The sequence below is a fragment of the Martes martes genome (genome assembly GCF_963455335.1).
Source record: "Martes martes genome assembly, chromosome: 14".
Taxonomy (NCBI): Eukaryota; Metazoa; Chordata; class Mammalia; order Carnivora; family Mustelidae; genus Martes; species Martes martes.
The window spans coordinates 80818427-80830684 of NC_137902.1; the positions used below are offsets into that span (position 1 = coordinate 80818427).

The following is a 12258-nucleotide window of genomic DNA, read 5'->3' on the forward strand; positions in this document are numbered from 1 at the left end:
GAACCTGTAATCACCTTCCTGACGGATTTGTGACTAGCCACTAGTGTTCTAGGGAGCGGGACGTGGGGAAGAAGGCAGGAGTGTCGATATTCAGATATACAGTATGTTAACACGCGCTTCGTGTCCATTCTGTGAGTTTATGCTTTCTAAAAAGAAAAATAACATTCCCTTACCCTTTCTGTGGGGGTAAGGGGGCATGGGGGAAAGGAGGCTGGGGACGAGGAAGCCATCTTTAATAATCTGGATGAAACATTAACACATTTCAGAAGACAGAATATGGATGTAGGAATGAAAATAACGTCGCAGGACTGAGGTAGCCACAACATAACGTGTATAGAAAGCGGGGATGCGGCTGAGAAGTCAGTGAGCCCTGTGAGAACTCAGAGCAACACCCTGAAGCAGGAAGACGTGCGTCTGCCTTCAGCTCAGGTCATGATCCCGAGGTCCTGGGATCAAGGCCCACATCGGGCTCCCCGCTGGGCAGAAGGCCTGCTTCTCCCTCTCCTACTCCCCCTGCTTGTGTTCCCTCTCTCTCTGTGTGTCTCTCTTTCAAATAAATCAATAAAAAATCTTCCCCCACCCCAAAAAAAGGAATAAGAAGGCAGATGCCTGACTGGGCTACTTCTACTGTCGCAGGGGGAGTCAGGAAGCACCTTTGAGGACATCCTCAGTTTTTACTGTCCCATCATTCTTTTCCTATGGCAATGGCAATGGCAATACACCCTTAGAGTGTGAAGGGTCTGGGTTCATGACCCTGAAGACAATAAGAGGGAGCAGAGGGAGCTGCTGCTACCAGTATGGGGGCTGGAACCATCACGGATACTTAGAAGAGCAGAAGGAAGTACAGGAATGAGAGAGAGAGAAGAGTCCAGTCAGAGCAGGTAAGAGGAACCAGGGCCGAGCTGGAGAAAGCGCTGTGATGTTGAACTCCACGTACAGCCATTAAAGCAGCTCCCAGTCACCCGACAAGCACTGCGGCCATCTGTTTTTTGGCAAAGTCTCCAGTACCCAGATCCAACAGAAAAAAATTATATCACGTAAAAACTGAACTCACAACATAGCTAAGTAATAACTATTTGCTGTTCTAAATAGATTTAAGACGCATTTTTCTAAAAAAGAATCTGATTTCAAAACAAAGGCCAGAAACAAATCTTAAAAACCTCAGGAACATATCTAGCATGGCAATCTTTCCGACCACTGATCCCAAAGTACTGTTCACCCAGCAAACCTGACTTCTGTGGGCAAGGCTCCGGGCCCCAGGGAGGGACATGATGGAAACCCAGGCCCTCCGGGTTTGTAGCATACTAGCTCACAGTGGGGAAAAGCTGCGCATAACATCAGATACAGAGAAAAGCAGAGAATTCCAAGGCAGGATGGGTTACGACAGGAGGCTTCTAGAAGTGGCTTTGAAGGAAAGATAGCATCTCTGAGGGCCGGCGCCACCAGGTGGTGCTGGCCTCTCCAGAAGAGAAGGGCGAGTAACTTCTCCCGGACCTCTGCCCGAGTTCTGCTCCAGCCTGCCCCCCGGAGGGCCCCCCGTGTTACCTGTGAGGTTGGCCGCCATCTCCTCAGCAGTCTGTGACAGCCGCAGTCCTTGCTTCAGGGGACCGTCGGAGTCCACGTACTGCCGGCGTTTGAGGTAGCAGGACACTGCCATCTGAATCTGCTCGGTGCGCACTCGTTTCATGACCTTCGGGGGGAACCACAGAACGCTAAGCCACGTGGGAGATGACCCAACCCGGCCAGGACTCATGGGTCACGGGTCAAGTAAGGAGTAGAGAAAGACGTGGCTAGTTCAGTGACCTAGTTAAGACGCAAAGCCAAGTGTCTTAGTTCCTAACCTGAGGCACTCTCTCACGTATCTAGTTTCTCAATTGTGATACGGTCAAGTTCAATTGTGGGACATAGGAATATTATGGAGACTAAAACCGCACGGACCACCCCCCAAACTTCATTTAACACCACGACTTCCATCCTTCTGGTGGAACTTTTCATTAGAGCTGGTTACAACGAGCCAACAGGACCAGGTTGGTTCTGGAGCCTTTCACTTCTCCTGACTCCGGGAGAGAGGTGTTGATCGGCAGTGAGCTGGCCAAAAAAAGCACGCAGGAGGCGATATGAAAATCAAAGACCTGAGAAACTCAGAAACCGGATACAAGGATGTTGAGAAAGTGAGCAGTTAACAACGAGAAAAGAATGCTATGTTTTTCCTAATAGGAAAAGGCTGGCAGCACTACGTCAATGATTTGAGCAATGTGTCTTTGCTGTAATTCCACTATTTACCACCCTCACTCTTTATTTGTAACCTCAGGCGCAGGAAAGCATCAAAATGGTAAGAGAGTAGGCACATGCATTAGAATAGCTCTCACAAGTCATACAAGAAAGGAAAAGAAAATGGTAGGCAGTGCACCAAACAGGGCTAAATTACTTTTTTGATAATTTAAGCTAATTTGAGGGTTCCCCTCAAAAAGGACTATTTTCCTTGATGTCTCAATTAATGATCAAGAAGAAGAGGATCTCCTGAACATCCCACAGGTCTCCAACACTGCTCTGCCACAAGTAAAGGATACTGACATCTGGGTGACCCATGACAGCTGGATAAATTTTCTACATTTGCTTCTGTCATGTAAAAATGGAATGCTTGCAACATTATTCATACACATGTGATTGTCCCCATCAAAGTAACTTTCCTCAATCAATGGCTCCCAATGTTTTATGAGTGGGAGATCTGCTTTTGGTAATTTATCTGGTGTGTCTGAGTTTTCTGTTTCAGTGACATGCACTAGCCTTCTTCTTTGTGATTTCCTCCATTCCTTTTTAATATTTGAAATTCCCCCGTCACACGAAATTGAAATTCGTGTGACGAATGGCCACATGTTTTACACGGATACTGGGCAACAAATTATTCTACAATTATTTGCAAATAATTCTTTCTTTCCAAACTGATGTGGTAGCCCTTTTAAAATATACTCTGAATATCTACTTTTCAATTTCCTAACAGTCCTACAACAGAGCAAACACTGAAGGCAGAACATACCCACACTGAAACATAAATATCTATATAAAAATATAAATGTTAGGATATCATAAATATGTTATTTTAAACTCTGTATTTAGAAAAATTATATTATTTATGCATTTCAGTTTTGGATTATCAAAGAAAGTACAAAACATTTGCTAAAAAATAAAAATGAGGGGCACTGGGTGTGATATGGTTGACAGTGATACAATGAAAATTACTAATAAATTTCCCAAGACTGAACCACCTTTGTACTGTAGCATTTGCCGCACTCAGTTTTGGTGTATTAGTCTTTCACTATATTGCTAATTTAGATTATTTTTTTATTTTTTATTTTTTTATTTTTATTTTTTTTTTGCCAACACAAGGATTTTGATACTTTGAGAGTGGAAATCCCTGCTCCAAGCATTCATCTGTCCATCAATGAAAGCAGATAGTTTTCTAGTGGTTACTAGTAAGTATTTTTGGTGGTGTATCATTTTCACTGTATCAGTGATTCTCTATGGTTCTCTAACCTGGCTACACCTAAGAACCTCCTATAACTGTGCGTATAAATAATTTCAGCCCTGGAGAGTCTGATTCAATGTTAAATTTAGAGAAAAACAATGAAATGTACACAGAGATGGTGGCAATACTGCCCCTTCCCAGTTTGGCCCCAAGTCAGGACTAGTCAAATCCAACCAGCTCCCACCGCCCCATCCTGTGCCTTCCCCCCGTCCCCCCATGATGCTTGCTAAAGCTGCTTTTAATCTAACTTCAAGAGCTCCTAGTCTCCGAACTCTTCCAAAGCAGCCCGATTCCTCGTATTTTAGCTGAGACTAACACTTTTTCACATTTCCTCCTGCCAATCTCTTGTTGCTATGGGAATACATGCTTGTATCAATGTGTGTCCCTCAGTGCTCCAAATAAGATGGGCATAAGAGATCGCCTCTCTAACAGGAAGAAACCACACATGTGAAAGACACAGAACAACTGACAGAACAGACCCTGCAATGACACACTGTCCTCACAGCAGGGCAATGTTTATGCGCATCAGAGGAGGAGGCAAAAAGATATGAAAGGTAAGGAAGAGTAAACAGGAGTGAGAATAAACGAACAACAGTAAAAACTGGCCATATTTGGGATTGCTAGAAATTAATTTATAAATACTGATTCTGAAGACTTTGTCCAAATTAGCTGCCCCAAATGGCAGTTTCTCAGAACCCAAACCATTTATGACAAGGGACCTTCCCCGAGGGTGGGTGGTGAGCCAACCGTAGGACCAAGGACCTTCAGAACAGGAAGGCTGCCATTAACTCTCTTTTATAACCACACTCAACTGAAATACCAGAGACATGACCCAATGGACTTAAGTGGATTTGATTCCAACGCACACATATTTCAAATGAAATAAATAAATAATGAAGAGTTCTGTGGAGAAACCAGTTCCCCTCCCCCTTCTGATTTCTGTAATACTAATACCCATAAATGGACACATGAGGGGGGAAAAAAAAACCTCCTTAAAATAGACCTGTCTTTCGGGACTCAGACATGACACTAACACTGCAATTTCCAGTTACTTGCTTAGCTTTTCCCACAATTATGAAATCTTCAAAATTTAAAAAAAAATTTTAAAAACTTTTTAAAAAGAGTTTGGATATAATTATATCCTTGTTAAAATTTCAGGATTTCCCAAGATTTTCAATTTACATAATATCTTAACTTCAAAGTAAAAATAGATGATCACATACCTTTCTCTTCCTGTCATATTAGTAGTATTTCTGGAAATTAAAAAGAATTGACACAATATGTATCTATTTCTCACATATCAACAGTTTAACTAACTACTGTTTAACTAATACTTTGACAAAGTTGCTACATAAAATCAAGGCACGATCATCTTCCTGTCTCAAGTAACAACTGTGCAGGAAAAACCCCAGTCACAGTCTTAATATTTAACTATAGAAATACCGGGGGGGGGGGAAGATGCATGGAACCCAGGCACACTCTAAAGATGATGATAATTAATATACAGGACTGCAACCAAGTAAATTTCTGAGTGGTTACAGACTGCATCCTAACTCCGCCCACTCATGTTCAAACGTGTGTGTTGGTGGAGGGTATTAGGAGAAGACTCCCTAGGGCACGATGGGAAGGGCTAAGCAGGCCAAATACTACGCAATTCCATTACGTGCTAACAGAATACTGCACGGACAATACCTCTTGGGTAAGGTGGCAGCTTTCAGCATGTATGAATTCAGAATGCATCCAGGCAAATTCACCACCCTGATTCTCAAATCAGCTCCCTGAACGAGTCTACTGACAGTGACTGTGCTTTGAAGCAAATGTGGTGTGTGTGCTTTGAAGCAAATGTATTCCCATTATAAATTTATGGTTAGAAACAGATAAAAATGATTGTATTTTCTGTTAAATAAGATGCCGTGTAAAGTGCATACTAGGTGCCCAAATACATCAGTTCTCTACTCTTTACTTGCAGAAGTCTAAATGTAATATCTATCAAAAGGCCATTCTAAGGAGGATCTAAAAAGCCAGATTTTGTATTAATCATCACGGTGAAGTGTATTCAATTATCTCTGTGACGACATAAATCACAGGTGACAAACGAGCCATAGTACTCTCAGTTTTAGTAACACCTAACATAATTTTAACATTATGATGGCCTTTCACATTTGATCTTTGCTCACAGACTGACATGAATATACTTGAACTAGAAGCTGTGTTCTTTCTAATGGTGTCCCAAGAAATAAATGACATGAATGAGAACAATGCCTGGAACTAGGGGCTCAGGATGTAACACAGCACCTGGAGTTTTTTGTTTGTTTTGGTTTGGTTTTGTGGCGGGGGGGGGGGGGGGAAGAGAAGCAGAACTCACCCAACTAGGCAGATGGATGCCACAAAAATTGATCTTCTCTAACATCATCTGGGACCTCTATCATGTTCCAGAAGTCTTTTCCCACTAACTTGTTTCCTTCCTGACAGCTTCCCACCCCGCTATTCCAGTATCCTTATCCAGTCAACTGACCCTGCCCCCTCCCTTGGCAGGCTACTTACTAAGACCTGAGATTCCTCAACTCTTGCCAAATCAAACAGTCACTTTTCCACTCTATTCCACAAGGTCTCTTGGCTGCTGCACGTGCCTCCTCCATTGAAACTCCCCTCCCTTGGTTGCTCCCCCTCTCCCATTCTTGGTCTGTTTCTCATTCTTCACATTCCCTACATCATCACACTGCTTACACAAGACTTACACCGTCTCTAGTTAGACCACCTTCCTGAGCTCAAGTCTGAGGAACATCTCTATGTAGATGCTGCAAACATCTGAAATTCAACATGCTCAAATTTATTATCTTCCTTCAAAACCACTTCGTTCTCCTACTGTTCATAGCCAGCTTGACAGGGCCATGATCTATCACGAAAGCAAAAACCCCAGTCATCATCTCAAGACTTTTCATCTCTCTCTCATTTCTAAGAGGCCACCAACTCCTTCTATTCCACACAGAATTCTTTCCTGTGGCTGTTGCTGCTACCCCATCTTCACTGCTGCGATGTGACAGCACAATCACTTCTCGACCGGAATATTCCAGTATCCTCCCACCTCTAGCCCCACCTCAAAGCACCCTCTAGAATGCAGCCAGGGTAGAAGACCAATCTGATTATGCTACTACCAAGCTTAAAATTGCTCCCCAGCCCTGCCCCAATGCAGGTTGTCCAATCCTGCCATCACTGTTCCTTAGTTTGTCCAGATAGATGGAGAATTCCTGGAGAACAGAGTTTTTCTTATCTTTGAAACTCATGTTAAAAATAAAGTGAAGGTTGGGGTGCCTAGGTGGCTCAGCCAGTTAAGTGTCTGCCTCTGGCTCAGGCCGTGATCTCAGGGTCCTGGGATGGAGCCCCAGCACAGGCTCCCTGCTGTTTCTTCCTCTCCCACTCTCCCTGCCTGTGCCTGCTCTGTGTGAAATAAATTAATAAAATCTTAAAAAAAAAAAATAAAGTGAGGGTTGTCTAGCTTCTGTTTGGAATTCTTGACAGTTAAGGTTCATGATCTTTCTGAATTTTTATGAGCCACAAATATTTGATTCCTGCTTTAATACTGTTTAACAGCACAGAAAAAAAAAATTCCTACACAAAATCTCAGTAACACAGAGGAGCACAGCACAAGAACGGATACCTACATTATTTACTATGACTTTAGAAAGAAAACTTTTCATATGTGTTCTATTTGTGAACACCATTGTAGATGGGAAAAACAGACGTTTTGTTCTCAGAGAATTAGGAGGAATATGTTTTCCTATGTTAATCTTTCTCCATGAAACTGAATCAAATTTAGTCAGGTTTTGGAAACAGTTTGACATTAAAATATTAATGCGTGCGTCCCAAAGTAGAATGATATTAATTTTTCATTTTAGAGTAGTTCTGTCCTATAGGACTTTCCTCAATAAAAATGTTCTAAGTCCGCACTGTTCAGTATGCTAGCCAACAGCCACACAGAGCTATTGAGCAATTAAACTGTGACTAGTGCTGAATTTTTATTTTAATTAAATTTAAGTAAACTCATGTGACAACGGTTACTGTACTAGACAACAGTTCTAAAGCATGGCATTACTTTGTGGAACTAATGTACTAGCATCTTAGCCTAAAGATGCTGATTGACAAAGTTCTGCAAACATGTCTCATTACTAAATTACCAAATAACCGAAATTGAGTACCGTTGACCCCTGAACAACATAAGTGACCCTCCCTGCCCCACCATCAAAAATCTGCATATAACTTTTGACTCCCCCAAAACTTCATTACTAATAGCCTGTTGACTGAAAGCCTTACTGATAACATAAACAGTGGATTGACACGTTTCATGTATGAGTTATATACTGTATTCTTACAATAAAAAAAGCTAGAGAAAAGAAAATGTTACAAAAATCGTAAGGAAAATATTTACAGTACTGTTCTGTCTTTATGGAAAAAAAAGTCTGTGTATAAGGGGATCCACACAGTTATACCTGTGTTGTTCACGGTTCAGCTGTATTTTGCTAGTAAAACAGAACTACCCTCTATGACAACCAATCACTGTGACTATGATACATTTCAATACATTTTACCAGACGAGTATCTTATTTGACTGCTGAACAAAGAATTATGAATGGAAATTCTCCACAGTGTTTTCTAAACCTTGCCAGCATGCAATGTTCTTTAAACCTTCTAAAAGTTAAAAAATGAGAAAAGGGAATTTGTTCCAGTAGAGAGAAAGATCAGCAGTCAATTTCTGTGAAACATCCAAATCAAAGGTTAAGTTCAAACCTAAGACAATGATGTGCTTGCAATGAAAAAATTATGAAGAAATTTTGGGGGTTAATTTAAATAAAAAAAAACAAACAACCTTTGAGGACTATAGAGGGAACAGTCAAATGTCTGCTTCTAACCTTTACTTTATTAACTTACATATATTTAAAAATACATTATATAATGCAATATATTAATTCACAAAGCAATTTTACTCTACTCACTTTCATCTTCTACTTATTGGTGTCTCTATGGTCACTTAAGCACTCGGAATTATCAAATTCCATTTTCTAGAGCCATAATTACCAAATCAGCTATTACAGAGAACCTCTTGAATCCATACATGATGCTCTCATTGGAAATCTCAACTAACAAAAGCCATCAACACCTCCTTAGGAGGGCAGAACATTTTTCAGTTCATCACTGACCATACTGATTGATTGGATAAATATATCAAACTAGCATCAACTGAAATTATTTTCACCCAATATGTATTTCCCAAACAGCAACCTGTTGTTCGAAATAGAGTGACTGAGGGACGCCTGGGTGGCTCAGTCCATTAAGCATCTGCCTTCAGCTAGGTCATGATCCCAGGGTCCTGGGATCGAGTCCACCATCAGGCTCCTTGCTCAATGGGGAGCCTGCTTCTCCTTCTGCCTACCTCCTTCTCTCTGACAAATAAATAAATAAATAAAATCTTAAAAAAAAAAAAAAAAAGAGTGACTCAGAGTGCCCTGTAATAGGAGAGACTTGAACATGTGGTGACACTCTCCTTACAGAGGTATACATTTGGGGGGCACTTTGCCTTATAAACAGGTATATACAGTATATCCTTGAAGTCAGCTTTTAAGAGGGAAGGCTGCCTGGGATGAGCTAAGAATTTCTTCATGTCTTCTGTAAATGCTCTCTAAGCTTCCAGATTTGGAATGAAGTGCCTGTCTCTGCTAAGCAGTCATTTTCCTTTTCGAGTCACAGGCAGATACAAAGCTGCCAGGACAAGTGGATGGATGGGCCTTCCCTACTTTTAATCCAATCCCACACGACTGCAGGCACAATCAACACAATCTTTCCAAAAAACTAATCCGATGGCATCTGCTCAGCTTCCAAACTCTACTGCCTCCACCCATGTGGAGGATAAAAAATTCAATCTCCCTTGTGTCATTCTGAGGTTACTCTGATCCACCTTTGTTAACTTAACTGAGAGGTACCACCCCACTTTCCCATCTCAGGGGCTTTGGCCAAGACCTCTCCAGTAACTGGAGGTGCCCCCTACACTGGCACTCCAACTTGGGTAAATCCTAGTCTTTTCCCAGCTCAGTCCAGCTTCCTCCACCACTGAATCCACGAACAACTTCATCTCATTGCTTATCATAATATTTGCTTCCTACACTATCACTACAATAAGTAATACTCAGTGTATGCCACTGGTAAGGCGTTATTTTAACGGCTGCATGTAAATTATCTCCTGTATACCTCAACAGCTTTCTAAACTAGGTAATACTCTCAGGACAGGAAAGCTGAGGCCCACAGAGGTCAGACACGGTCCCAAGATTCCATAGTGCTAGGATGGAAAGGTCATCTGGCTTCAGGGTCTGAACTCTTACCCTTTGCAATGTCCTACTGCCCAAAGGGTTCTACATTAAATCAGAGGCTTCTTGACAATAGTGAAGGCTTACCAGTTGCTCGTTGAGAGAATGAGCAGAATAATTACAGGTAGAACAATTACCACCTGAGAAGATGAAGGGAGGCTGGCAAGAGCTTCTAGTACTATCCACTGAGTAATGTTGGTTTAACAGAGGATCCCTAGGGCTCCCTTCCAGTGAAAATCAATCGTCAAAACCAAAACCCCGTCTCTTTCTCCAAAGATGTCCTTCACAGGTGTTATGAAGGACATATGTTTGCAAAAACTACCCCCCACCCTAACTAGTTGCTGAGAAGTGAAGTGAGGCCTTTACCTAGCTTCACAGTGACAGAAGCACACATAAACCTCATGTTTATAGGCAGAAGCAACAAAACTATTCCAAGACACAATAACCTGATTTATTGTTTGATGACAAAGGGAAAAAAAAAAAAAAAAACTCAAGGCAAGCCCACCCTTTGGTTTCCTAGTTTAACACTGATTTTTCAAGGCAAGAAAAATTTGTAATTCATAAAGCAAATCAATGTTAGTACAGGCTTCCCATTTAACGCAAAATATTTAGGCCTACAAGGAATCTAAAAGGTAGTTTCCCAAGAAGGAAATTACAACAGCTAATATTTAAAGTGTTGTCTATATACCAGGCATTTTCCCATTCATTATTTCTTTCTGTGGTAGCCTTTAAAAGATCCACTTTGAAGTCAGCAGTCATCACCTGGTTTTACAGAAGAGGAAACTAAGGCTCACAGATAGTTACACGGATAGTTACATGGTTTCAACCTTAGCTCTAGACAGTCAGCAAGCCCCCTGCACTACATTAAGTTTCTCGGAGTTTAAAGATGTGGCACAAACTCCTCTTCCTGCTCTGACTTTCAAGCGGGGCTGTGAGCAAGGCTGGGGAACGGCTGCCTTGTCCTCCTTCCACGCCACAACTCAGGTATGTCACGCACTTGTATCCCAAGAGAAGACAAACTCCGCCCGCACTGTTCCTCCCGACACAGCACCCAACTGCTTGTTCGCGGGAGTCACCATTCCAAGATTTCAATCTGCAAGGTCAGAGTTTAGGTAATTTAAGACGAACGCCGCATGGGATTGGCAGACTTACCTTCTGATCCCAGAACCACACAAGCTGCGAGATCCGCAGTATAACGACACTTTCACAACTGATGGGAGAACTGCATGAAGCTTTCAAGTGCTCCACTTCCGCTAAGTCTAAAATGACACCACTATTTCTACCCATCCACTGACTCCGGACCAACGCCTTACCTAATACATTTTCAAAAGCCCCGGAGCTTCGCGAGTACCGCCGAAGCGCACAAATCTCCTGCTGTCAGGAGTTAAACCACCCGAAGGCAACCTTGCAGGTCGGTATCCTCTAGCCACGACCCGTCTAACTTGAGATCTCCCCTGTCACATGTAGAGGTCGATTTCACACCCAGCCACCCGCAATCACCATGTGCGAAGTTTAATCCCGAGTTCGGCCAAAGGCATTTCCTTTTTCCTTAAATGAAAAGGAGATTCGGACCTGAGCTCCTGCCCGGCGGCCCGGCGCTCGGACCCCTTCCCGGCGGGTGCCCGGCAGCCGCCCCGGCAGGACCCACCCCGAGCAGGAACGCGGAGCCCTCCAGGTGTAGCTGGCGACTGCAGGCCACGCCGCCCGCGGCCGCCTGGGACTCGGAGGCCGAGGGCGGAGGCGCGGCCGCCGCGCCCGCGCACAGCCGGCCCCGCCCGCCCGCCCGCCCCGCCCCCACCGCCCCGCCGGCGGGAGCTGCGGGCGCGCGCCCCGCCTAGGCCTCGCCGCGCGCCGCCGCGCCGCCGCCCGCGCTCCCTCCCTCCCGGCCCCCGCCCGCCCGCGCGCTCCCGGCTCGCGACCCCCTCCCCCGGCCCTCCCCGTCCGCACGCCCCGCACTCACTGAACATCCCAGGCGGCTCCGGCTCCTCCCGCCGCCGCCGCCTCCGCGATCGGGTCGCTTCCGCCTCCGTCGTCTCTGCCGCAGGGTCTCGCTCCGACGGCCGGCTCAGCCGGGCCCCCGCGCCCCGCGCCCTGCCGCCCCCGCGGCGGCGGCTCTGGGCGGCCGCTCCATGACTGACTGACACGGAGCGGGCCGCGGGGTGGGCCGCTCGGGCCTCCAACGCGCAACCGTCTCCACCAATGGGCGAGGCGCCTCGGCGCTCTGCTGGCGATGCCTGGCGTGCGCGCCGCCCCGCCCCTCCGCGCCGCCGGCGTCGGGCGGAAGGAGTGCGGGGGCCGCGCCCACGTGCTGGGGCACCGGGGAGCCCGGACCGCCGCCGCCGCCGTCCTCCGGCCCCGCCCGCGGTCCCCGAGCCG

General features: G+C 44.8%; 1 protein-coding gene across 3 annotated transcripts in view; it reads right to left on the minus strand.

Annotated features, from left to right (window-relative positions):
* TAF5L (TATA-box binding protein associated factor 5 like) overlaps positions 1–11960 on the minus strand; it is a 30024-nt gene extending 18064 nt beyond the window's left edge. The window contains exons 1-2 of one of the 3 annotated variants that reach the window (XM_080823611.1): positions 11843–11960; positions 1546–1690 (exon numbers count right to left, since the gene is read on the minus strand). In XM_080823611.1, coding sequence (XP_080679737.1) covers positions 1546–1687 — 142 coding nt within the window. In that variant the 5' untranslated portion in view covers positions 1688–1690; positions 11843–11960. Of the gene's footprint in view, positions 1–1545; positions 1691–11454; positions 11587–11842 lie in introns of those variants that run through there. The other 2 variants (XM_080823612.1, XM_080823613.1) reach the window with 2 other exon arrangements.
* Between the last annotated feature and the right edge of the window lie 298 nt (positions 11961–12258).